At 49.7% G+C, this 27,777-nt stretch overlaps 1 protein-coding gene across 5 annotated transcripts in view; it reads left to right on the top strand.

The window, feature by feature from the left end:
- LOC118088930 (tyrosine-protein phosphatase non-receptor type substrate 1) overlaps positions 1-26,329 on the top strand; it is a 271,710-nt gene extending 245,381 nt beyond the window's left edge. For all 5 annotated transcript variants that reach the window (XM_088674779.1, XM_060277363.2, XM_060277364.2 and 2 more), the window contains exons 3-9: positions 1,404-1,745; positions 4,101-4,415; positions 8,485-8,829; positions 10,487-10,585; positions 13,083-13,104; positions 13,457-13,496; positions 22,159-26,329. In XM_088674779.1, coding sequence (XP_088530905.1) covers positions 1,404-1,745; positions 4,101-4,415; positions 8,485-8,829; positions 10,487-10,585; positions 13,083-13,104; positions 13,457-13,496; positions 22,159-22,416 — 1,421 coding nt within the window. In that variant the 3' untranslated portion in view covers positions 22,417-26,329. The remainder of the gene's footprint in view (positions 1-1,403; positions 1,746-4,100; positions 4,416-8,484; positions 8,830-10,486; positions 10,586-13,082; positions 13,105-13,456; positions 13,497-22,158) is intronic.
- The last annotated feature ends 1,448 nt before the right edge of the window (positions 26,330-27,777 follow it).

Genomic DNA, 27,777 nt, shown 5'->3' with positions numbered 1-27,777 from the left:
TGCTGATCCCGGATTTTTCAACGGGAGACTTGGCAGCTATGGTTAGAACATAACATAGCAACACAAGAATTGAGTCCTGCTAGATTAGACCGTAGGGGGTGCATCTATTTCAACACCTGATTCTCACTCTGGCCAACCACATGCCGATATGGGAAGCCTGCAAGCCAGACCAGAGGGCAACAGCACTCTCCCCCAATAATCATTGCCAGCAATTGGTCTTAAGAGGCATCTCCCCTCTGACTATGGGGCTAGATAGAACATAGCCATCCATCCAGCCCCATCGGTGGTGTTGACCTGTTCTTTTCCTTGTCAGTCTTGTGCTCCACAATCACCTCCTGTCTCCACTGATGGATGAAGGAGCAGCTCAGGGCCAGCTCAGAATGTTTTGCCACTCCAAGCATGTGCAGTGGAGCAGCCTATCCTAGCTGTCTAGAGGCTGTTTCCCTGAGGCCACAGTCTCCCCTCACCTATGGGCAGGCGGGCCCAGGTCTCTATCTTCCTACATGCTATGGAATGGAACACACAATAAATGGGCAACTGGCCCTTGAGTTGCACTTTTTTGGAAAGCTGCACTGAGTGAGAAAGGGAAGCAGCACTGCATTATTATTATTATTATTAATTTACTATTTATTTAATTTATATACCACTCTTTATCTGAAAATCCCAGGATGGTGTACAATGTTAACCAGGCACCCCCAAACTGCAGCCCTCCAGGTGTTTCGGCCTACAACTCCCATGATCCCTAGCAAACAGGACCAGTGGTCAGGGACGATGAGAATTGTAGTCTAAAACATCTGGAGGGCCGAAGTTTGGGGATGCCTGATGTTAACAATTTAATTTGCATAGCATAACAACCACCACCACCACCAATAAAATAATCACGGGGGGGGGGGAACCATAATGACAGTTGTCCTCCACTTTTAAAAGGCCATGGATTGTTTAATGGCCAAAGACCAGTAAAGAGGAATGTTTTCATCCGGCACCTAAACACAGAATGCGGTGATGAGAATGCCAAGATTGCAGGTTCAATCCCCGTAAGGGACAGCTGCATATTCCTGCAATGCAGGAGGTTGGACTAAAAGATCCTCAGGGTCCCTTCCAACTCTATGATTCTTTGAATCTATGACATACAATGATGGCACCAGGCGAGCCTCTCTGGGGAGAGCATTCCACAGACGGGGAGCCACCACAGGAAAGACCCATTCTCATATTGCCACCCTCCAAACCTCATGGGGAGGGAGGGGCACAGAGAAGGGCCTTGGGTGACAAGTGCAGGATCTGGGTCGGTTTGTATGTGAAGAGGCGATCCTTAAGGCATTGAGGTCCTGAGCCAGGCATTTGCCACAAGGAGCAGGGTGACTACTCTTTAGAGGAAACCTATAACAATTTGTTTTTTGCTGCAGGTGCCAAAGGCCAAGATTTGGAAGTTCTGCAGCCCCCAGGACCCTTGTCTGTGTCAGCAGGAGAGACCCTCACTCTGAAGTGTACAGTAAATGGATCTGGTCCACCAGGAGGCGTGAAATGGCACAAGGGGTTGGACAGAAGGCAGGCCCCCATTTACAGTGAAAGAGGACAATTTCCCTCCCGCGTGACCAGGGTTGTTCCTGGGTCACAAACAGACTTCACCATCCTCATCAGGCACATCCGACCTGAGGATGCCGGAACCTATTACTGTGTGAAGTACAGGGCAGGAGCCCAAGACATAGAATTTAAATCAGGAGGGGGCACTGAGGTTTCTGTGATTGGTAAGTATCCCACAATTTCTCTTTGTTTCCTAGGAGGACAATCTGCCCCCCCCCCTCACCCCAGAAGCTCCCATGTTATGTAGAGATGCAAAGGCATCTAATGAGGCTCGGAGCTTCTTTAAAAAGTGAAAAATAGCCTTGTGGGTCACATGTTTGAGTAGTGGAGCAGTGGAAGGAGAAAGGATGCATAACTCTTTCCATGCTGGGCAATATCCTGCTCAAAATCTCTTTTCTCCCTCCTCCCACAGGGTCCAAAAGCTGCTTTTTTTCATACTTTGAAAACCTGGATGTCATTATAAGCATTTATCTGTAATGTGTACAGATTCACCCCTTTGGTAACTCAGCTATGCGGAGAGCCTGTTGTGAGAGGGATGGGAATATTTGATCTGCCAGGGAATGGGACAACTCAGTTAATCACCTGGGAATTTTCTAGCTATCCAGGACTCTTCTTGAGCCCTTGGACTGGGCTGCAGAAATGGAATTTATTCTCTATTTATTTCATCTGGAGCAGAGAGGTTGTGGCACAGGATACATCATTTCCGAGCACAATTCAAAGTGTTGGTGACTGACCTAAACGGCTCGGTCCAGTATACCTGAAGGAGCATCTCTACCCCCATAATTCAGCCCGGACACTGAGGTCCAGTGCTGAGGGCCTTCTGGCAGTTCCTCACTGAGAGAAGTGAGGTTATAGGGAACCAGGCGGAGGGCCTTCTAGACAGTGGCACCCGCCCTGTGGAACGCCCTCCCACCAGATGTCCAGGAGCTAAACAACTATTTGACTATTAGAAGACATCTGAAGGCAGCCCTGTTTAGGGAAGCTTTTAATGTTTGACGGACTATTGTATTTTAATATTTTGTTGGAAGCTGCCCAGAGTGGCTGGGGAAACCCAGCCAGATGGGCGAAGTATAAATAATAATAATAATAATAATAATAATAATAATAATAATATATTATTATTATTATTATTATTATTATTATTTATTAAGGCAGTGCCTGGAGGCATCAGTGAATCAACCAGTACCTCCTATGGTGCTATGAAAGGCATACCTGCCAAGTTGCTGTCCGAGAAATAAGGGACCGGGCCGGAAGTAGCAGACCGGAAGTAGTGCTGCCGCCATTTTGGAACTGGGCGGAGCATGCTCAGAAGCTACTTTTGATGCTGCTTTGCCCAGTTCCAAAATGGCCATCGCACCAGAAGTCGCACTGCAGCCATTTTGGAACTGGGCAGAGCAGCATCAAAAGTCGCTTCTGAGCATGCTCCGCCCAGTTCCAAAATGGCCGCCGCGCCAGAATAAAACGGGGGGAAACAAAAAAACCTGTTTTTTTCAGCTAAGAACAGCTGGAAAAACGGGGATTTCCCGGAGAATACGGGAGACTTGGCAGCTATGATGAAAGGTCACAATAAGTATTCTCTCAAAAGGCTGCAGTAAGACCTTTGGCTCTTCCTGCTCAGTTTCTGTTTGCACTGCCTTGGCTACTCCTACATTAAATACACCCCTTTATACAGAACCACATTGCATTGGATGCCAGGAATATGGACCAAGGGAATAGGTGGGCCGCCTGACTCTGTCCCAGCCTGGTCTGATTTCCTAGTCGGTCAATTAATCATCTGGGCAGTTGAGGGAAGAGGGCGGAGTGCAAAGAGCTTCTCACTGGGATCAAGCGCAGTGGTGGCTGATGTAGGGCCACCAATGGTGAGAGGGGGGTGTCCACACCATTTTGCTCTTCCCTCTAGATGTGGCAGGCGTTTCATGTTCTGCCACTCACAAACCCCAAGGCAGCCATTTTGTGACTGGCACCCGTGGCACTCTCTTAAAATTCCAAATGCGCCCGCTGGCCCAGAAAAGGATTTCCCTTAGGATCGGGGTCGGGTCCTGTAAGGGGGAGAGATTACAGAGAACCTCCCCCTCTCATCAGGAGCAGTTCGTCCCCAAGCAGCCATGAAAGCGCGGGGTCTGAAGGGGCTAGTCAGGAAGCGGAGAGAGAGTGCCAGGTCTCCGGCAGCATGGGAGAGCCGGGAAGAGAGAGAGGCGGAAAGGGGGGACAGGGAAAAGACGGAGCGTAGACCCTTTCCCCCGGCACCGGAATTAAGGAGGAGGAGAAAGGGGAGGAGATTCACTGTCCCGAGGCTGTTATGTTGGTCAAAGTCACGAAAAGGGGCAGTGCCGGATTCTGAAACGGAATGAGAGGACATGAAACCGACAGCTCACTACACTGTAAATAACGTGCACCAATAAAGACTCTGTTAAAGACAAGTATGTGGAAAGTCATTACTCAAGAGTAGCCGTAACAACCTCTGACAGGTCCTATCCTGCAAGGGTCACCAGGTGATGTGTCGATGCTTCCTCCTGCAGCTACGCCATCCCAGCCATCTATCAAAGGTCCCACGAGCAGAGTCTTATCTGGGACCTCGGCGACTTTCAACTGCACCTCGGATGGGTTCTCCCCCCGAGTCATCAAAGTCACTTGGCTGAAAGACAACACCCGGATCACGTCCCCACAGCCCACCATTATGCCAGAAGGAGACAGCATCTCCTACCAAATGCTGAGCACCGTGCAGGTGCCACTTGCAAGAGACGATGTGAAGGCTCAGCTCATTTGCCAGATTGAACACGAGACCTTGCCGAGTCCCCTGCGGAAGGTTTTCCAACTTGGAGATATCCTACGAGGTACGGGGACTGGTGGGGCTCTGGCTGTGGGGCGGCGGATCCTAGCATTTGATAGGGTGGCTGAGGTATCATGGTTTTTCTCACCTGCCTTCTGAGCAGCAAACTTCACTGCTGGCTCCTGAGAGGGAGGGGGCAGGGAACAAGCAGAGCTTTTTTTCAGCCACAAATCACTGGAACTCCATTCTGGCACCATTGCCAGAGTGGTGGACGCCATCTTCTATATATATATATAAATGTAGGCATTGCACGCGCGGAGCTCACAGCCTTTCTCCGTAACTGCTGAACCTTAATGTAACAAATTTGGCCACAACGTACCTTGCCCATCAGGGAGGGATCTGGCATAATTCCCCCCCCCCAAAAAAACCCACACCTTTCATACCTAATATCATGATTAAACACAAAAAGTGGTGCCCAAATTAGACGTCACCACCAGAAGCTCTGAAGACTCCAGCAGCATCCAATAGAAAGGCAGACCGCACGCTGCCGCCTCCAAAGCTGCGCCACCAGATGACATCAGAAAATTCCACAGCAACCAACTGAAAACAGTCCTTTTGCAGCAACAAGGCCCAGCTTTTTCAATAGGCCACGGCATTGCCAAGCAGGGAAAACTGAGTAGGCCGCACCATTCAGTAGGCCACAGGCAAAAACAAACAGAAAAGGGACTTTCACATCCGGGGTGGGAGTCACAGGGATGAAGCACAACAAGGGTGGGGGGGACACATAGCCATGGGGGGAGGTAGGACCCTGAGTCAGGTAAAGCAGTGGGGGGTGGGGACATTTTCAGGAACATGCGTGGGTGGGGGAGTCTTATTTTTGAAACTTACAGTAGGGGAGTCAGGGTTGGGACAGGTGAGGTGAGGTGAGGTGAGGTGAGGTGAGGGGAGGGGACTCTGAAGGGAGACTCTGAAGGTCCATGTAACAGGAAAGGGTCCATTTAACACAAAAAACCATAGCAACGCATGGCCGGGCCAGCTAGTTGCCATTATAAAAGAACAGGCAGCCGCACGGATGTTGCTAGCCCAGAGAAGGAAAGAAGGCAAGGTCCCTACCAGAGAAGAATGTCAAACTAAACTGCTGGATTATGCCAAAATGGCAAAACTGGCCGGAAAGATCAGGAACCAAGAAGACCAAAATTTAAAAGAAGAATGGGAATAATTTAAAATTTATCTTGGAGACCTCTGTAAGCAGATGAAAACATTAGCAGGATCACAATAACATTTTTAATGTAGCAAGTACTATGGAGATAATGGAGTGTAATATAAAAGATGGATTATTGAATAATATGCAGTTGAAAAGATTAACAATAGGACCCGTGGAGGGGAAGGTGGGAAGTCCAGAGATTCGGAGGAATCTACAAATGTGGGTATGTATGGTTTAGTGTTGTAATTTTAGACTGGTAAAATCAAATAAAAAATCATTTCATATATATATATATATATATAAGAATAAGGCAAGTGCTCATGGGGCTCATCCAGGTGGAGCCAATCCAGCACTCCTGCTGCCCCACAGCACTTTCCCCCTGCACCTTGCGCTTCTCCCTCTCCAGAAGCAGCTGCAGTGCTCAGTGTTCGGAAGGCAGATCAGCAGGGCTTCCCCTGCTGCATTGCTACCATGCAAGGATGGGAAAAGGGCTGCAGATCTGGGGTGCCAGGGAGAAGAAATTGGGAGAGGGATTTAACACTCCTTGGTGTTTGGGGAGAAAGGGCAGGAGATCCATTTAACTAATGTATTAATCTCCACTATGCATTACCATTAATTTATTAGTTGAATTGATCTCCACTCTGCATTACCATAAGGGGCGTGGGTGGCGCTGTGGTCTAAACCACTGAGACTCTTGGGCTTGCCAATCAGAAGGTCAGCAGTTCGAATCCCCACAACGGGGTGAGCTCCTGTTGCTTGGTCCCAACCTCCTGCCAACCTAGCAGTTCGAAAGCACGTCAAGTGCAAGTAGATAAATAGGTACCGCTCTGGCGGGAAGGTAAACGGCGTTTCCATGTGCTGCTCTGGTTTCAGTGTTCTGTTGCACCAGAAGCGGCTTAGTCATGCTGGCCACATGACCCGGAAAAACTGCCTGCGGACAAACGCTGCCTCCCTCGGCCTGTAAAGCGAGATGAGCGCCGCAACCCCAGAGTCATCTGCGACTGGACTTAACTGTCAGGGGTCCTTTACCATTTTTTAATGCATTACCATGCTTCCGAAGGCTGATCCAACAAGGGTGTTTAAGAGTCTACTAAAAGTTTGAGCAAGATTTGACAAAAGGGCAGCATGAAGGCTAAGATCCAGCTTCTCATTTGTGGCTTGATTTGCTTTCCTTCTTGGTAGGGTTAAGAATAGTATATCCAGGTATAACTTGGAGGGTTTTAGCACGTATGAATGGGTTCGCCTGGCTTACCAATGACTTGGAGTTGATTGGCTTGGAGACTTGGTGTTTCCTGCTTGGCAGGGGGTTGGACTGGATGGCCCTTGTGGTCTCTTCCAACTCTATGATTCTATGATTCCTGGTGGACTTTGTTGGCAAAGGGATTTCTCCATGTCTTCAGCATGCAGAGATGAACCTTCTCTCTAAAGGAGAGGTGGCAACTTTGAGTCAAGCTATACATTACATGCATAATGTAATGGGGACGCAGGTGGCGCTGTGGTTAAACCACAGAGCCTAGGGCTTGCTGATCAGAAGGTCGGCGGTTCGAATCCCTGCAACGGGGTGAGCTCCCGTTGCTCGGTCCCAGCTCCTGCCAACCTAGCAGTTCGAAAGCACGTCAAAGTGCAAGTAGATAAATAGGGACCGCTACAGCGGGAAGGTAAGCGGCGTTTCCGTGTGCTGCTCTGGTTCGCCAGAAGCTGCTTTGTCATGCTGGCCACATGACCTGCAAGCTATACGCTGGCTCCCTCGGCCAATAATACGAGATGAGCGCGCAACCCCAGAGTCGGTCACGACTGGACCTAATGGCCAGGGGTCCCTTTACCTTTACCTTTTTATACATTACATGCAGGCACCTGCTGGTCCCTTTGCTGGAGAAGCCTCCATTGGAGGGGGACAAATGGGAAGGGGCAGGTGGCGGGGCAAGGGGCAGGTGCCCCTTCTGCCTCCACCATGCTGCTGCTTCACTCTCAATTGCTCCAAGAAAAAAATTGCCACTGGTACATAAGTAGCATTCACTTTGGCCCTTAGGTATATTAATTTAAAGGGGGAAAGCATTTCCTGCTACTAAGATGGAAGCCAAGACACAGCCACACACCAGTTTTGAAGGCGATCAGATGTGTGTTTGATGCTTGTCCAGTCTCCGCAGTCCACATGCCCACCAGCGTCCAACCAAGAACAACTAATAGTGAAATCTGAGAGGAGCCCTAAACTCAGAGTAGACCCATGGATAAAAGGGACTGAAGTTTTCCCATGTCCATTAATTTCGGTGGGTCTGCACTAACGTTGGAGACAACCCAATAGGATCAAAGGACAAAATTTTGAGCTGGCGGGGTTAGGAGGTTGCTTTTGAGGAACATCTAGCCCTTCCCCCTTATATGTACTGCAAATCAAAACCGCACAGGCGATAAGGGGAGCCTGACTGGTGGATCAGACCAAAGACCCACCTCATCCAGAATTCTCTTCCCTTAGGGGCCAACCCGATGCCCCAGTGGGAAGCCCACAAACTGGGCATGAGGACAACAGCCCTCTCCCCACTTGAGATTCCCAGCAGCTGGTTCTTCAGAGACCTCCTTCCTCCAAGAGGGGAGGGAGAACAAAGTCATTGTGGCTTGTCGCCATTGGTGGTCGTATGCTCCATAAATTTGTCTAATTTCCTTTCCAAGCCATCCAAATTGGTGACCATCCGTTCCTCTTGCAGGAATTAATTCCCTAGTTTACAAGCTGTGTGGAGAAGGACTTTCTTTTATGTGTCTTGAATCTTCCAATATTCAGCTTCACTGGATGCCCCAAAGTTCTAGTGTTATGAGATGATATCCAGGAATATCTACCAGGAATGCAATTCTAGCCCTGGAGACTGGAGTCTGGCAAGCACTTCCCCTCGGGGGTATTAAGGTCCTCGTTCTGATTTCTTTGCCTTTGTCCACCCAGTTCCACCCAGAGTGAAGCTGGAAGCCAACCCAGCCAACCCCGTCCTGCTGAACGAATCGGTGACCTTCAGCTGCAGCGCAGAAGGATTTTACCCAGAAGACACAACCTTGGCCTTGACTCTGAACAGCAGCCTAAGTGAAACAGGAACGGCTGAGCCCATGGCCCAGAATGCGGATGGGACATTCACCCTCAGGAGCTCCCTGAAGCTGAATGCCACGGAAGACAGGAACCAGTCTGCATTTACTTGCCTGGTTATGCAAAACTCTCAGCCTGTAGCGACTGAAACGTCAGTGCTGAACATCAGGGTGCCGAATGAAGGAAGTGAAAGCGTCAGTATGGAGCCAGGTAGGTGTTCACCTGTCCTCTGCCCCTCGATCCATGTTGACTTCAATTTCTCATTTTTGTCTGTCTGTGTCTTGTCCTGTGTCCTTCTTGTCTTCTTTTCTTGCCTTCTGTGTCCTTCTTGTCTTGAGACCTCTTCACACCTAACGGGCAGCAGCTATAGCTTACAGGAAGAGCAGCCACTCTGCATGCAATAGATCCAAGTTTCAACCCCCGACGTTTCCTGGTAGAGTCATGGGCTTCCTGGACAGTCACTGCCAGTGAATGTGGACCAGATGTGAGGAACCTTTGGCCCTCCACCTGTTGCTGAACTACAGCTTCCACCTGCCCAACAAGCACCCCCAATGGCCAGGGATGATGGGAGTTGTAGTTCAGAAACATCTAGGGGGCCAAAGGTTCCCCACACCTGGGATAGATCAAGGCTTTAAAAAGTGAGGATTTTGTTTAGCTTTCAGGGGGGCTGTTTGGGGTTTTGCTGCTGCTTTTCTGTCAGTGGTTTGTTTGTTTGTTTGTTTGTTTGTTTGTTTGTTTGTTTGTTTGTTTGTTTGTAGGACAGGTGTCCTGCCTGTTTTGGAGGGGGGACCTGAGCATTGCCAGCATTTTTTTGTGGGGGAAATATGTGTTTTTTTGTGCCCATTGCACACTTCCGTGGCTCTAAGCCAGTGTTTCCCAACCTTGTGCCTCCAGCTGTTTTTGGACTACAACTCCCATCATCCCTAGCTAGCAAGACCAGTGGTCAGGAATGATGGGAATTGTAGTCCGAAAACAGCTGAAGGCACAAGGTTGGGAAACACTGCTCTAAGCCCAAAAGGTTTGGAGGACTCTTGATGTAGAGTGTCCAGGCCTGGCGGGACCAGTGAAATGACTCCGTCTAAAGCTGCTTCATATACTCCTATATAGACTTCCTCTCCTGTCCCCCCTGCAAAACCCCACCAGATGTCTGCTAAAACCTTTTTCTTTTGTGTCAGCAGGGCTTTCCAGACTCGTAATTCAGTTACGTGTGCTTGTTTTCAATATTTCTTTTATTTTCTCTGTGCGTTGCTGCTAAGTGGCTTTATATTGTTTTATGTACACCTGCCTTCGGGAGAAGAAAAGGCCAAGGAGTAAACCCGACACAAATCTGGAGTGGAGTCCCTAAGACGGGTTGATTGGCACCTTGTACGCCTCCTTCCAGCAGCAAAGCTGGTGCTGAGTGTCTTGCTCTGCTTCCTTTGGACCCCATCAGTGAAGCTGAGAGAGGGGTCTTGTCATCTGGGCAGCCCAGGACCTCTATACACACTGCCCAGGCTTGCGCCCCGGAGAGGTCACTTTGGTGCTGCTAATGCCACGGTCTGACTTCAGTCCCGGAGGCAAACTCCATTGTTTCTCAAGACAGACAGGTGCCAATGAACCCCCCCCCCCAAAGTTGTTGTTGTTATTATGCAGTTTGTAATTCCCCCACCCCCAATAAAGGGATTGGTCCTTCTAGCTTAGTATTGTCGACACTGACTGGCAGTGGCTCTGTTTGCAGCACGAGTCTCTCGCAGCCCTGCTTGGAGATGGTGTCAGGGATTGAACCCGGGACCTTCTGCATTCAAAGCAGATGCTTTAAACCACTGAGCTACGGAGATGAGGGGGCAGGACGCCAGTTGCCAGCTAAATCAATGCAATCTCTTTGCAGATGAGAAGAAAATCTTCATCATCAGTGCCGTGGTTTGCGCCCTCCTGGTGGTCTTGGTGGTGACTATCATCTACTTCATCCAAGCAAGGCATAACAAGGGTAAAAAGAATATTTGTTGCATTTGTGTTGAAGAATTGGAGAGCTGGAAGGGACCCAGGGGGTCCACTGGTCCAATCCCCTGCAATGCCATTGGGTCAATTGGGTCCATTTCAGATCACTCACAGGGTACATAGAGGCACACAAACTGGATGAACTGGTGGCTCTGCATGGGGTCCCTGCCCCCAATGCCATGGCTTGCAGTTGTGGGACCCATAGCAGCGAGTGTGGGGAGGAGCCCCTGGGGGTCGGATCAGTTCACAGATTTAAGTTTATGCAATTGATAAGTGCTCCCACAACATCCTCACTGTGTCGTGGCACTTGCCACCCTTGGCCTTGTGATCCCATCGGCGGTGGGCTCAAGTTCATTCCACTGAGTGGCTGAACTGGACTTTGAGGTCTCTCTGAGTCTATGCATCCGATAAGAATTTGCTGAGTTGTACGTTGCCCATACAAATAAATACAGGTTTTCTTTTGAAAGTGTCGGCAAGGAAGGTGTTGGGGGAAAAGTTAGAATCTGGCAGTTCTAATTATTGAGTATTTAACTAGTGGCAAAGAGGATGGAGAGACTTGTGAAGGTGCTCTTCCTGATGCTGTGGGAGGTGAGGGAGCAGGCGGCCTCGTGGTTGGGTTAACTGGCACCCTGGCATCTGTTGAAGATCATGTTATGGTCACCTGGCTTTGTTTGATACAGATGTACAGAGGAAGGTGGTGGTTGAAAGGGACTGACGGTCAGAGAATATTAGGGGGCTGTTGGGGCAGAGGAATAGTCAGGAGGAGAGGAGAGGGCTGTAGAGAAGAGGGCTGTGGGCTATGAGCCAGGATGGCTCTGCCCTGCCTCCACACTTGGAGGGAACAGTGCTTCTGAATGCCAGCTGCTAGAAACCACAGGAGGGGAGAGAGCTCTTGTGCCCGGGTCCTGCTTGCTGGTTTCCCACTGTGAGAACAGGATCTTGGACTAGATGGGCCATTGGCCTGATCCAGCAGGCCATTCTTATGTTCTGGCAGCTAGTTCGGCCAAAAGGACAACCTAGTCCACCATCTGGTTCTCACAGGGGCCAGCCTTAGACCCACATGCAGGATGTTCTCTCCCCACCTGTGATTCCCACCAAGTGGTCTTCAGAGTCATACTCTCTGTGATACTGGGCAAAGTTGATAGCCTTGCCCTCCATGAATTAGCACAATCCTCTTTTAAAGCCAGTATGGTGGCCATCATCTTGGCAGACTCAGTTTCATAGCTTGACTAAGTGCCAAAGGGCTGATGTGATGAAGCATCTCCTTTTATGTGTTGGTGTTGACCTTTAAAGCCCTAAACGGCCTCGGTCCGGTATACCTGAAGGAGCGTCTCCACCTCCATCGTTCTGCCCGGACACTGAGGTCCAGCTCCGAGGGCCTTCTGGCGGTTCCCTCACTACGAGAAGCCAAGTTACAGGGAACCAGGCAGAGGGCCTCATCGGTAGTGGCACCCACCCTGTGGAATGCCCTCCCACTAGAGGTCAAAGAGAACAACAATTACCAGACCTTTAGAAGGCATCTCAAGGCAGCCCTGTTTAGGGAAGCTTTTAATGTTTAATGGATTTCTGTATTTTAATGTTTGATGGATTTCTGTATTTTAGAATTTCTGTTTTGTTGGAAGCCGCCCAGAGTGGCTGGGGGAACCTGGCCAGATGGGCGGGGTATAAATAATAAATTATTATTATTATTATTATTATTATTATTATTATTATTATTTTATCTCTCCTGGATCTTCCAACACTCAGCTTCGTCAGGTGGTCTTCTGAGCCCTTCTCAGCAAGGGAAAGGTATCACTACTTGTACCTGTCTCTTATTTTCTCCTGCTGGGCGATAATTCCTTGCATGGTGGAAGGTGGGAGAGATTTTATTTTAGTAAACAGTGTGTGAAAGAGTTACACCCAATATCACATCCTCCAATAGTGCAGATAGGTTCTAAAGCACCAGCAATATTTGCACATACACCCCCAGAAGTAGTGGTCCAAGCCAGCCGACCACCTCCTCAGCCTCCCTCCTCTCTCCATCACTATGTCGTGGAGCTCAGAGAGTGGTTTCCACCTCTACAACCAGCATGGAGAGACTTCAAGCTTCCTGAATCGACTTGGTTGTTCCCTCCCACCTTGTCTGAGAGCTGCAGCAACAAAGCCAGGTCCAAAGTAAGAACTGGGACGTGGTAGGCCGAAATATAAAATGGGGCAAACTCGGTTATCTGCTCTAGCTCATGAGCTACGAAATTGAGAAGAGCTGCGTTTTAAAAAGCACAAAATTACCTTCTGAGTTATGAGACACAGCAGAACAGGGAGTCTTAACCCAGGCAGGGGGAGGTTGTTTTGTTGTCGCTGTTGTTAAATGATTGGGAGAAGCCCACGCATACACACAAACACACACTTGGCAGGGTCTGCATCTATAGTGGAACAGGCATTGCTTGGAACCCAGGTAAAAATATATATTCCATCTTATGCGGGATTTTTCTTCTTCTTTTCTCTAGATAAAGAGCCCACATCTGTGAGGTAAGTCTGGGCTTCTGCTTTGAACAGGAAACTAACAAACTAGTGCAACAGTTAGAATTTGGGTGGCTAGCTGGTTGTGTCTCCCAGCTCCATTTAGCAAAACCTTCCTCTGGCTATTTTACAAACTCACATCAAGGTTCCTCTTCTCCGTTGAGCAAACTGAGAGGTGGGGGAAGAATTCCCATTGGGAAGGAAATTGCAGGAGAATTTTTCAGCCCAAGAGGCCTCAGTAGAGGTCTCGAGAAGCAGGAAGTGGCGCCATTTATTTTATTTTGTTGAAGAAACAACTGTGTTAGGCTTGCCTTTTACTCTCTGGTGATTTGTTTGACTTTCTTTGTCCATTTTTCTTTAGGCTGCATGAATCTGAGAAGGCTTCTGGGGGAGCAAATCAGGTAGGTTCCTCTAAATTTCTTCAGATGTTGAGCGGAGGCAATGGTTGAGGATGGCACAGCTATTGCTCCCACTCTGGTGCTAGAACTGCTGGTGTTTGAAGCCAAGTACACATGAAATTAGCCATTATAGTTTCTTGAGAAATGCCTCTGGTTGGTGCACTTGCCGTCCAATGAACTTCCATCTGATTAAAAGCCGAAGCCGCAGTGAAGCTGAGGCGTGTCCATTTGAGATAGCCATTGCACATGAGCAGGTTAGAGAACATGCATAGATGGCAGCTTTGGTGCAGAGAGACAAGGCAGGTAATTATAGATTCATAGAACTGTAGGATTGGAAAGGACCTCAACGGTCATCTAGTCCAGCCCCCTGCAATGCAGGAATCTCAACTAAAGCATCCAGGACAGGTGACTATCCAACCTCTGCTTCAAAAGCTCCATTGAAGGAGAGTCCAACAGCTCTTACTGTCAGAAAGTTCTTCCTGATGTTTAATCTCCTTTCTTGAATCCATTGGTTTGGGGCCAGAGCAGGAGAAAACAAGCTTGCTCCCTGTTCCCTGTGACAGCCCTTGAGATATTTAACGGTGGCTATCAGGCTCTTCTTTTCTAGGCTAAACATCCCTTAACCGTTCCTCATAAGGCTTGGTTTCCAGACCACTGATCGTCTAGATCACCCTTTGGACAGATTTGTCAATTTCAGTTTTGTAACTTTTCTGATACAGTGGTACCTCGGGTTACAGACGCTTCAGGTTACAGACGTTTCAGGTTACAGACTCTACTAACCCAGAAATAGTACCTCAGGTTAAGAACTTTGCTTCAGGATGAGAACAGAAATCGTGCTCTGGTGGTGCGGCGGCAGCGGGAGGCCCCATTAGCTAAAGTGGTACCAGTGTGGTGTAGTGGTTAAGAGCGGTAGACTCGAAATCTGGGGAACCGGGTTCGCGTCTCCGCTCCTCCACATGCAGCTGCTGGGTGACCTTGGGCTAGTCACACTTCTCTGAAGTCTCTCAGCCTCACTTACCTCACAGAGTGTTTGTTGTGGGGGAGGAAGGGAAAGGAGAATGTTAGCTGCTTTGAGACTCCTTCGGGTAGTGATAAAGCGGGATATCAAATCCAAACTCCTCCTCCTCTTCTTCTTCTTCTTTTTCTTCTTCTCAGCTTAAGAACAGTTTCAGGTTAAGAACGACCTCCAAAACGAATTAAGTTCTTAACCTGAGGTACCACTGTACTAAATTCAGTTTAAGAGCGAAAGACAGGCAGACAGACAGACAGACAGACGAAAGAAAGAAAGAAAGAGCGAGCATCTGCTGGATCAGTGGCGACCAGATGCCTGTAGGAAAACACATTTCCTCATCAGTGAATCCCTCACTAAAATTCATCAACTCTTTAGTGCTCATTTATTCTAATCTATCCTAATTCGCACTTTATCCTAATATGAGAGCACATAATAATATAGTGCATGATAATGACATCCACTGTATCCTAATATGCCCGTTTTTGCATGGCAATTTGCTGGCATACACACTTTTGCAAAGCAGTCTTAACTGGTGATAGACATTTTTATACACCCTTTCCCCCTAATATCTTTATGCAGGCTTTTTTTGTTGGAGGAATGCATCGCAATATTTGGAGAGAAGTGCGACTTTCACAGGGTAGACGCCTTTCGGTGTGCTTGCCGTTTCAGGAAGTGCAAGATTAGGGAGGTTCACATTGACATGTAAACCAATCCGAATTCCTCTGCTTCTCCCGCAGCCTCGGAGGAGTGCTAGGTGTGTTCTGAAGTCCACTCTCCAAGAGACTAAGGCCAGAACTCTCTGCCAAGCACAGGGGTTCCATGTTGAACCAGCTGGTATGAGAATATTCCCTGAAGGTTTCATATTTTTAAAAACTTTGAATCCACTTTCCAAAAAGCTCACCAAAAACAATCACCCTTTTGCTATAGCAATCACGGGCTTATAGGGTTAGAATCATAGAGTGGTAGAGTTTAAAGCAGGCACCCCCAAACTGCGGCCCTCCAGATGTTTTGGCCTACAACTCCCATGATCCCTAGCTAACAGGACCAGTGGTCAGGGAAGATAGGAATTGTAGTCTAAAACATCTGGAGGGCTGAAGTTTGGGGATGCCTGGTTTAAAGGGACTCGTCTAGTCCAACTCCCTGCAATGCAAAAAATCTCAGCTGAAGAATCCATGTCTGAATGCTGTTTAAAAATCTCTAATGAAGGAGAGTCCACCAGCTTTGAAGGGAGTCCATTCCTATACCCATTTACCGTGTTTCCCCCTTTTTAATACGTAGTCATAAAGTAAGCCAGGGCAGGATTTTTAAGCAGTTGTGAAATCTAAGACACCCCCTGAAAATAAGCCATACCTTGTTGCGTTCCTTTAGAGCGCAAGCGCTCGCCTGGCAGGGTAGAGTTACACGGAGGGATGCGGAGGAGGGAAAGCGCTCCCCCATCCCCCATCCCTGCCAGTTTCCATGTCCTGAGGCTGAGCGGCGGCGGGAGGCCCGCGGGTCCTTCCGCGCCGCCGGGGCGACGGACGCCGGCGAGAGCGCTGCTGGCTCCTTCTGCGCCGACGGAGTGTCGTGGGCTGCATGGCCCAAAGCTGAGCGGCGGCGGGAGGCCCGCAGGTCCTTCCGCGCCGCAGGGGCGACGGACGCCGGCGAGAGCGCTGCTGGCTCCTTCCGTGCCGACGGAGTGTCGTGGGCTGCATGGCCCAAAGCTGAGCGGCGGCGGGAGGCCCGCAGGTCCTTCCGCGCCGCAGGGGCGCCGGACGCCGGCGAGAGCGCTGCTGGCTCCTTCCGTGCCGATGGAGTGTCGTGGGCTGCATGGCCCAAAGCTGAGCAGTGGTGGGAGGTCCGCAGGTCCTTTCGCGCCACCGGGGTGACGGGCGGCGAGAGCACTGCTGGCCCCTTCCGCCGGATCAAGGAAGCGGCCTGCCGGGTCGGTGCCCAGCAGCGCCGCGCGGAGCAGCAGATCGAGTAAGCGGCCTGCAGAGTCAGCGCCCAGCAGCGCTGCACGGAGCACCGCCTCCTCAATCCAGCTCGGGGCTGCTGGGCACTGACTCGATCTGGTGCTCCGCGCAGCGCTGCTGGGCACCGACCCGGCAGGCCGCTTCCTTCATCCGGCTGAAGGGGCCAGCAGTGCTCCCACTGCCATCCGTCATCCCGGCGGTGCGGAAGGACCCGCGGACCTCCCGCCGCCACTCAGCTTCGGGCCATGCAGCCCACGACGTTCCGGCGGCACGGAAGGGACCAGCAGCGCTTCCGCCGGCGCCCTGGTGGCAGGGAAGGACCCGCGGACCTCCTGCCGCCGCTCAGCTTCAGGCCATGCAGGCCAACCAGACCCAGTAGGCCGCCTCCGGGATCTGGCAGCAGCAGGAGGCGGCTTGCTGCGCGTCCCGAGCCCTGAGCCAGCAGGACCCAGTAAGGAGGTACCGTACTTATAGTAACAATAAAAAAGACACCCCCCGAAAATAAGCCATAGGCTTATTTTCTTGAGTGAAATAAACATAAGACGGTGTCTTATAATGTGGGAAACACGGTAAGTCATTGTGCCACCAGAATGGTTTTCGCTTCCTCTCCTCCTCCACCCCTGCTCCCTCCCCCCAAAAAATCTGCCCCTGGGGAACGGTTCCTCCAACCTCCCAGAGCAGATTTGAGCAAGGGACGGACGCACCAGGGAAAGGAAGTTCTATTGGCCTTCTACTTGTGCAGTGGGATTGTAACCCGCCCTGAGGCCTTAGGGTGAAGGATGCACAAACAATAATAATGTTACACAATCTCTGAGGGGTGAGAAACCCAGGGATTCCGGGTGCTTGCCCAGGTTTGGTGTCCTTGGAATGAAGGTCGGAGGAGACTGCACTGTCATTGGGACATATGGTTTTATTTACCATATGAGTGTCTGGAGGCAGTTGGAGGATGGATGGCGGCTAACAGATTAAGATTGAATCCTGACAAGACAGAAGTACTGTTTGTGGGGGACACGAGGCGGGCAGGTGTGGAGGACTCCCTGGTCCTGAATAGGGTAACTGTGCCCCTGAAGGACCAGGTGCGCAGCCTGGGACTCATTTTGGACTCACAGCTGTCCATGGAGACGCAGGTCAATTCTGTGACCAGGGCAGCTGTCTATCAGCTCCATCTGGTACGCAGGCTGAGACCCTACCTGCCTGCAGACTGTCTCACCAGAGTGCTGCATGTTCTAGTTATCTCCCGCTTCGACTACTGCAATGCGCTCTACGTGGGGCTACCTTTGAAGGTGACCTGGAAACTACAACTAATCCATAATGCGGCAGCTAGACTGGTGACTGGGAGTGGCCACCGAGACTACATAACACCGGTCCTGAAAGACCTACATTGGCTCCCAGTACGTTTCTGGGCACAATTCAAAATGTTGGTGCTGACCTTGAAAGCCCTAAACGGCTTCGGTCCAGTATACATGAAGGAGCGTCTCCACCTCCATCGTTCTGCCCGGACATTGAGGTCCAGCGCTGAGCGCCTTCTGGCAATTCCCTCACTATGAGAAACAAAGTTACAAGGAAATAGGCAGAGGGCCTTCTCGGTAGTGCCGCCCACCCTGTGGAATGTCCCACCCCCACTAGATGTCAAAGGAAAAAACAACTACCAGACTTTTAGAAGACATCTGAAGGCAGCCCTGTTTAGGGAAGCTTTTAATATCTGAAGGACTATTGTATTTAAATATTTTGTTGGAAGCCGCCCGGAGTGGCTGGGTAAACCCAGCCAGATGGACAGGGTATAAATAATTTATTTATTTACACATATATACAACCAGAGCGTGGGATGGAGGGGCCAGCAACATTAACACCCCAACAGATCCTGTTTCTTACGGCTTTGGATCCAGCACAGAGCAAGCAGGTCTCTGTGTCTCCAGCTTCCAGCCTGTTCCTAGTAGTTCACACACCATTGTCTCCACCTGGCAGCTAAGTGAGGTGAAGACACCTCTTTGTCCATCACTCAGTTGTCACTCTTGAAACCCAGCTCATTCTTTTGGGATGCTGATGACGACACATAAGTGGCCAGCAAAGGTCATTTTCTTACGAAGAAACCTCTCTTACTAGGTCAGCAAACTCCACTTGTCAGATTCTAACCTCACTGGGTACAGGACCCCCCACGACAAAGAAGGTACTCAGGGCATCATCCAGACTAGCATAGCACCCCCCCCAAAAAAAATCCCGACAATAACAACCCATAGCACAATCAGGAAAGGGTTTTCCAAAACAGCAGGGTTTGAGAGGAGGTCCTGCCTGCCATTCCATGGCAGAGCCCCTGTTTTTATTTGCAGAAAGCCCCCAGCTCAATCCGTGGCTTTTCCAGTTAAAGAATTTCAGGTAAAACCCCCTTCCGGAACCCGGTGCCACTCGAAACAACCTTTATTGGGCTCAGTGGATTATTTCTCTGACTCTGGCAGCTTCATCCCTCCGTTGGCTTGTTTGCAGGAATTTGTCCCTGCGTCATTCTTTTCTGGAAAACTGTGCTTCAGTGTCCCCACATCTGTATCCCGGACTTCCACGACAACATTTGCGCTCCCACCCCCTAGACAATAAGGACTAGAATCCTGCTTTGTTTGCTCCAGAGTCTCCCTCCCGCCGCCTTACAACAGGGATTGTAACAACCGCCCTTGAAGACTTGCTGACGGCCACCCTTTTTTGTTGTTGACGTTCTTGTTTGTTTCCTTCACAAAATAATCACAAAGTGTCGCTCCCTTCTGAAAAGGCCCAGCTGCACAGCAGCCGAGTGAGGGCTTATTTTTAGAGGCCCCCTTTTGTGTGGCGCGATTGTGCGATTTCGCTGAGCAAACCAGGCCCCCTCCGCCCTGCGCGTGGCTGTTTTTCTTCCAACCTCATAGCTGCTCACGTACGTACGCAGCTGTCTTTGCATCGGGAAGATGTCATTCCTTTGGGACAATGGGAGAAGTGATGTCTATAGCTTCATCTAGGCTGCCAAAAACCCCAAACCTAGTCTAATGCTCACACGGCTCTGTCTCTCTCTGTGTGTGTGTTTAATTATTATTCTGAATTCATAGCAGCTGTTCTCGCATCTCCCAGCGTCCCCAGTAAGCTTCCTTTTATTTATTTTTCCTTTGGAGCCAGTCTTGCACAAACAACAGATCACGTAGGTGAAATTGTTCCCGAGCTGAACCATTTTTAGTCCACAGGTTGGGGGGGGGGGCGGCAGGCATGTGGTGCTGCCCCTTTGGAGAAAGGGGAAGAAATCCCTGCACATAGATATCTAGCTTGTGAGGGGAGGAGGAGGCTAAACCGGGAGGCCGTCCCCTACATCTCTGATTAAGGAAAAGCACATTCCACCACTCTGCAAATTGCTTTGTTAAATATTTAAAAAGTGGCTTGTTGTTGTTGTTGTTGTTTAGTCGTTTAGTCGTGTCCGACTCTTCGTGACCCCATGGACAATAGCACGCCAGGCACTCCTGTCTTCCACTGCCTCCCGCAGTTTGGTCAAACTCATGTTCGTAGCTTCAAGAACACTGTCCAACCATCTCGTCCTCTGTCGTCCCCTTCTCCTAGTGCCCTCCATCTTTCCCAACATCAAGGTCTTTTCCAAGGATTCTTCTCTTCTCATGAGGTGGCCAAAGTATTGGAGCCTCAGCTTCAGGATCTGTCCTTCCAGTGAGCACTCGGGGCTGATTTCCTTCAGAATGGATAGGTCTGATCTTCCTGCAGTCCATGGGACTCTCAAGAGTCTCCCCCAGCACCATAATTCAAAAGCATCAATTCTTCGGCGATCAGCTTTCTTTATGGTCCAGCTCTCACTTCCATACATCACTACTGGGAAAACCATAGCTTTAACTATACGGACCTTTGTGGCTTGCAAAGTCTAAATTGAATCAGACGATGTGAAACTAATTTTGCCATTCCATTAATTAGTTTGTTAAATGTTGTTGTTGTTTTTAAAGCTTGCGGACTCTTAAACAATTAAGCAATTAAAACAAATAAACCTGCTGAATTGAAAGTTATTGACACCTATTGAATTAAGACACAGGCAGATAGAGATGAACCTGGCCTGGCAGCAGGGACAAGTGAGGCTGCTGATCCCTTATTTTCAAATCCGAAAGCGGACAGCTATGGTGAGCGGGCAAGGACAGGGTGGTTCAGAAACAAACCATCTGGCACTCCCATGGCTGCACTAGAACCACACTGACCTGCCCCTTCTTTCCTTCTCCTGGCCACTGCGACAGGCAGGCATGAAGGCGGCAGCTGCAGTGGCAGGGGGGCTGGATGCAGAGGAGGACAAGGCGGGAGACAACGTCTTGTGTTTCGCCTGAAGCAGCAAAACGTCCTGGACCAGCCCCGGTCTCACCGTCCAAGTAGATGGTAGAAACTAGGCTGTCAGGAAGACGGGTCTTCAGAGTCTACCCTGCTCGCCAGCCGCTCCTCCTGGGGTTGGTCACTGCCAGAAATAGGATGCCAGGCTAGAAGGACTTGTTGACCTGATAGGAAGTAGCTGCATTGTGAATCAGACCTTTGGTCCATCTAGGTTGGTATTGCCTTCCCTGATTGGCAGCAGCTCTCCAGCTGTTTGAGGAAGGGGATCTTTCCCAGCACTTCTTGGAGACGCCAGGGATTTAACAACAACAATTATCATAATTTATAATTTTATTACTTGCACCCTCCCCATCTGACTGGGTTGCCCCAGCCACTCTGGGCGGCCTCCAAGACATATAAAAACATCATAAAACATTAAAAACCTCCCAACAGAGGACTGACTATGGGTGTCTTCTAAAGGTTGTACGGTATAGTTACTTATCTCCTTGACATCTGGTGGGAGGGCGTTCCACAGGGAGGGCGCCACTGCCGAGAAGGCCCTCTGCCTGGTTACCTGTAACTTCGATTCTTCCAATGAGGGAACTTGCAAAGGTGGTGGATTTGTGTGTCTGGGCTGAGCAATGGGGGTGGAGACGCTCCTTCAGGTATACTGGGCCGAGGCCATTTAGGGCTCTAAAGGTCAGCACCAACATTTTGAATTGTGTTCGGAAACGTACTGGGAGCCAATGTAGGTCATTCAGGACTGACGTTATATAGTCTGGGAGGCCACTCCCACTCACCAGTCTAGCTGCCACATTCTGGATTAGTTGTAGTTTCCGGGTCATCTTCAAAGGTAGCGCCGCGTAGAGCACATTGCAGTAGTCCAAGCGGGAGATAACTAGAGCATGCACCACTCTGGCGAGACAGTCCGCGGGCAGGTAGGGTCTCAGCCTGCGTACCAGATGGAGCTGATAGACAGCTGCCCTGGTCACAGAATTGACCTGCGTCTCCATGGACAGCTGTGAGTCCAAAATGACTCCCAGGCTGCACATCTGGTCCTTCAGGGGCACAGTTACCCCATTCAGGGCCAGGGAGTCCTGCACACCTGCCTGTCCCCTGTCTTGTTGGGATCCAACCTCAATCTGTGAGCCGCCATCCGTCCTCCAACTGCCTCTAGACACTCACACAGGACAATCACCGCCTCCACTGGTTCCTTTTTAAAGGAGAGGTAGAGCTGAGTATCATCCAAAACTGTGCTTCTGTCTTTGGACCTGAGGTTTTCTGCCTGCAAAGCAAGGTGCTCTGCAACGACGCTGCGGCAGGTTCCCATGAACCCGCAGGCCTTCTCTCGTGCTTCCTTACTGACTTCTCCCTCTCTTTCCTGCCTCCTCAGGAGCCTGATACCAACAATGTCACCTATGCAGACTTGAACTTCGAAAAGGCGCCCAAGAAAAGCCCGCAGCAGGCGGTCGAGATCAGCCAGCAGTCTGAATACGCCAGCATCCAGACCGTCCCGCCAGCGCCCAACGACGAGAACGTTACCTATGCAGATTTGGACATGGTCCACCTAAGCAAAGCCCCCAAGAGACCCGCCCCGCAGCCAGAGGAAGCCAGCTCAGAATATGCCAGCGTACAGGTGCGGGGAAAGTGATCCCTGGCTGCCGCCGTCGGCTCTCTGCTTGCCGGCCCTCTTTCGGGGTTGTCGGAGACCCATCTTGCTGGGATTGGATCCTTGGCCTTGTCTCCAGACTGGGTCTCAACTGAAGAGCAGTGGGATCTGCCTGCCAAGGAGCAGTTCCTGCAGTTTCTTTGAGTGGAACTCAATGTACGTAGCCAAGGTTGAGGAGGAAACTAATCGGTGCTACACACACAATTGCATCCTGGTACTTGGGCTAGTTCATGGCGCCTCTTCATCTCCTGGTTCTCAGATGGACGGGAGGTGCCTAGACCAACTAAGGATCTAACACAGCTTTTATCACGGGGACCATAACTCTCTTCTTTCGATTCATCCAAACACGTCACACGGAGCAAGTGGAGAGTTGTCACCCTTTGAGGCAGGCGGGCCTCTCTCTTCAGCTTTGGCCAGCTGAGGGCCTTCTCTCCACTTCCTTCTAGGACAACCAAATCCTCCCAGATGCCACCTTGAGAAGCTTTTCTTTCCCCCACGGGGGCTGGACAAAACCAAGTTGGCAGCCCCAGCTAGCTCTGTGGGGTGGGATTAAGCAAGTGGACACTACCCACATCAAGACTTGGTGGTCCTTAGGAGAAGGAAACACCCACTTCCCCAGGTCCCCCTGGGAAGAGGAAGAGGAGGAGGAAGCCTGCTTTTTTGCTCATGATGGCATCTGATTCACTTTGTATCTCTCTAGTCCACAGATGTATTTTCCTCCCTCTCCCCCTGACAGTACGTCTTGGGACAGTGCCTCTTGGAGATACAGCAGCTTGTTCTGGGCTAGCATTTGCCAACCTGGTGTCCGCATGATGTTTCGGACTATGACTCCCATCACCTGTTGAGCTTGGTGGAGGTTGCCGTCCAAACACATCTGGTGGCACCAGGCTGGTGAAGGCTTCTTCCAGGCCAACCTATCCATCTCGCCTAACCCCAGGGGCCGATCTCTGGCAAAGCCAAATCTGTAGAATGCATTTTAGGTGTGTCAATCTGCTCCTCATTTTTATTTTTATTTTAATCCGCCTTTTTTTATTTCATCCCTACGTGTGTCTAGAATTGGGGAGGGGTGGCCTGGGATGTGTCTTGCAGCCCCTGTGATAGGCCTTAGGAAATACGGAGCCGCATTGAAGAATCTTGTCAGCTCCCGTCTCTGCCATTTTCTGCTTGGTTCCTTGGCTGACCTCTCCCAGATTTGGCTAAGTAGGGGCAGTAACCTTCACAACACAACTAAGGCCTGCAAGAGGTGTGCGAGTGTGCTTGTGTGTGTGCTTCTGAAAGCTGATTCTTGCCACCGCCACCACTTTTGGGGTGTAGGATGTCTTGCATGGTCAGAGAAGAGAGATCTTCCAAGCCAGCCATTCTCCATCATAGAAGATCTCCATCCGCTCGTATCTTTCCTGCAAAGCCACTCTCTAATACTACACACTCACACAAACACACTCACAAGCCCAAGTTGCTGCTTTGCTTGGGCTCCACCGTGGCTCGTTTTTCTTGCGGCCATTTTGGTTTCGTTATAATTGTTGTTTTGCACAGTGCACAAATGTGCAGTAGTCCAAGAAAACATTGTGGGGCCCCAGCCCAGGACCACAGGGGAACAGCAGTGAGTGATTCTGGGGCAATGACCGTTGACAGAGGAGAGGAGAGGTGGTTTGGGGTGGGTGCTGGTAGAGTGGCTTAGCTGGGCAAGGTTGTCCTTGTCCCTGTGGGGCACCTTACTGGGAGCGGGTGGGGCTAAACTTCTCACCAGGCACTAGAACAGGCAGCTCATTGCAAGTTCAGAGTTTATACCTTTTGGAAGCCTAGATTGCTCCCCTCTCCACATGATCTCACCACCCGCCATACCAAGAGAATCTCTTCTTGCCTTTCGGTATTTCCTTCTTGGCCGACTCCTTGCCGTTGTCCTCCCTTCCTCTGGTGGTCTTGCTCACTGTTCTCTCCGAAAGAGCCTTTGGGGCAGTGTTGGGAGAGCACTTGGGACAAGGAATAGCACCTCTCTGCCCCCCCATGGGAAGTAGGGCTGCCCCCACCCCACCCTGCCTGAAACACCGTCGTACCACCTGTGTTGACTGTTCAGCATTATAACTGTTTACTCCTTTTAGAACTAAAGAAAAAAGAGGAAAAAATACCAGTATTTGTGTGTGTTCTTTGTAAGTGGGTGTAGTACTGTGTACTTAGCACTAGTGTGAAAAGCACAAAAGCAAAGTTTAAAAAGGGATAAAGTGTTGGGGAAGAGAGGGGGGGTCTCTTAAAACTTGTCCTCTCTCCCCCATGGTGACTTGACCCACCATAACCTACCCTGTGTGACTCCTGCTGCCAGTAACCAAAATTCCTCTTCTTGTTTTTATTTTCTTTTATTTGTGGCTCTGTGTTCCTTTCAAAACAAAACAAAACTAAGGCAATTTAGGAACTAACTGGCACTCTGCGAAAATAGAAGGAAGTGGGGGGGGGACAAGAACAGGAGGCGAGGGTTGCGGAGAAGTGACTTCTTTCAAATTCTCCACTGCAGATCTTCCACCTACACCTTAAGTTTGACCCAAGCGGATTGCGAGATCCAGGATGAAGGCAATTGAAACTCGGAAGAGTTTAGCCCGATTTGCTAATTCTTCAGCAAGATGAGCAAATCCCAATGGGTTTCACATTGAAAAGACACAGGGCAGGCCTCTCTTATCAGTTCCCATGTCTCAAAAATGTGCCAGCGTCTTCTGGCGGAGACACAAAGTGGAGCACCTTCTCCTTTTTCCAAAAGGTGCCTGTTCACAATGACGCTTCGGGACATGGGAGCAACTCCTCCTTGGGCCAGTAAAGCAGGGATGGGGGATCATTGTGACCCTCCTGATGCACTTGGACTCAAATCTCCCATCAGCCCCATCCAATATAGCCAGTGGGCTGGTGGGAGTTGCAGCCCAGCAGCAACGGAAGGTCCACAGTTTCCTTCACCCTTGCTCAAAATAAATGTGCGATGGGAAGAGTTTTGGGACACTAATGACATTGCGCTTAATTTTTTTAAAAAAATGCCAGTAGGGAAGACCACTTGTGTTGCTAATATGAGAAAGGGGAGATATGAGTGTGGTTTGGGCAGATACGGTTCTGGGAACAGCAAGCCATGGTGGCATCTCACCCTTCTGAGGTCACAAAGAAGACAAGTCCTTTCAGCCACATTCTCCTGGCTCCTTCCTTACACCATGCTTTAAAAACATGCATAAGGACGTCTGCTGTTGAGACAGTCATCGAGGCCAATGGTTCGGGAGGCAAACAGCCGCTGTCCAAAATGGCGGCCGCACGTTCATAGCTCTCCTCTCCCTCGATAACTTCCCCTCCAACTTAAGACCTGTCCTGACATCACGATGGTCTGTGGTTCCTCACATCATTGGCTGCTGGAAAATGCAGGTTGCCATGACACCAGGATGTTCGTAAGATGGGGAGGAAGGAAGACCTCTGGCTGCCATATTTGGCTTCCACAGCTTCTCTTGACATTTACTTTGGCCCTTAGTCAAGGCAGAAATGTCATACCAGCTTCTCGGTTCCTCTGTTTCCAAACACTCCACTGCCACCACCCTCCTCAGCGGTGTTGGATGGGAAAGTGTGGAAGTTCAGTGGTACCATAGCTTGGAAGATGGAATGCCAAGAGCTTTAGCCCATAGTGGGAAGCTGGAAACCACGCTATTGAGCCTAGTCTCTTGGCCCTGGTTTTGCAGGGAGGAAAATGGGACCAGGAAAAGAAAGAAAGAAGAAAAATGAAGCCGTATTGGAATATATTTGTTGTGGGTTTAAAAAAAATTTATAGGTGACTGTTTGTATGAATTGCACCTTAAGTTCGTTTGGTTTTTTTGTTGTTTGTTTTTGTTTTTCGCTTGCAAGATATTTTTGTAATAAAAGCATTCAAAGTTCTGCACCAGCCACGCGTCTGTGTCAGTGGTGATAATAGAACTGGCTTCGGGCGGGTTGGTCTTTTGGGCAAAATATCAGATGTCTCCGGCTCTCTTGTTGGGAAAACAGAAAGCTAGCACTTGAGGAAAGTCCAGTATTGGTGGCCCACCCAAATACTTGAAGGCAGCAATTAAATATGAAAATAGCTGGTGTTGCAAAAAAAAAAAAATCTGTCCAAGCATGAAGCAATAATTATCAAAAGAGGTAATCTACAATCACACAGGACTGTTATTAGGAATGGAAAGTCCAATTCCCAGATTGTTCTTCATGCTGGAGAAGAACAATAATTCTAATTATTATTGTATGGACTTTGGCGACAGCTGTGTTAGAGCGCGGCGTAATCATTTGACTACCAGCCATTGCTGTCATGGAATGCACAGTGGTTTGAGTTGGAGCTGTGCCTTGGTTACCCAACCACCCCCCAAAAAATATGCAATTTTGATTTGAGTCTTTTTGAAAAGCGCTTATACAAAAGCTTGACATAATTGTAGATTGCATCTGTTTGCATAATTACTGGCTTATGAACTGATAGATTTTTGCATTGCAGGTTATTTTCATATTTTGTTATGCATATGGCGCCAGCCGATCTGACGCAACTTTTCCAACTTTCAGTAATTAGCGATGTGAAGGCAGGTCCCTGCCCCTTGGAGCTTAAGGGTCTAATTTTTGACAGTGGGCAAAGACAACTCATCAGAAGGCAGAGACTGGGAGTGGGAGGTGGCAAGAAAGACTAACGAGAGTTGAACGCGTACATAGATGCCGTCTGGGCCTTGCTCTGCCAGGAGACGAGGTGAATCATGGGGAAAGTGTTCACTGTGAAGATGTTCTGGATGGGACTTCCAGGAATAAGAGAAAGCAAGGAGGCATGGGGTAACAGCTAGGACAATGGAATCCCTTCGGCCAGATCTTGTGTTGACTCAATTGTGGCCATTCTTGAATTGATGACCACAGGGGATTTGGTTTATTTGTTGATTACATTTATATTCCACCTCTCCTCCAAGGAGCTCAAGGTGGCATACGTACTCAAGCACCCCCTCTTATCCTTGCAACCACAACCGCCCCTGTGAGGTAGGTCAGGCTGAGTGTAAGTGCACCAATTTGAACCCTGGTCCAACCACTACTGGCTCCATCTTGTAGCACACCCCCACCTCTGGTCAAAGAAGAGTATTGCAAGGAGATCAGCCACATCCACCAAGGAAACCTGATCCTAATAGGCTGGACAGGTCAGGTGGTATCCCCTGGCTTCCTATAAAAGCTCCCCAGCGAGTTGCTTGCTGTTCCAAGCAAACTAGGAGGTGAGCTCTAAGCTGGTCCCAGAGAGCTGCCATTTCAACCCAACTTCCAGATTCGCACGTGTTGGGCTTGAAAAGGAAATAACGTGCTTCCTTAACCCATCTCCCCAAAGGCTGTCACATG

The sequence above is a fragment of the Zootoca vivipara genome, chromosome 7 (genome assembly GCF_965207765.1).
Source record: "Zootoca vivipara chromosome 7, rZooViv2.hap1.1, whole genome shotgun sequence".
NCBI lineage: Eukaryota > Metazoa > Chordata > Lepidosauria > Squamata > Lacertidae > Zootoca > Zootoca vivipara.
Note: the sequence above shows the minus strand (reverse complement) of the source record. Positions and strands in the feature narration are given on the sequence as shown.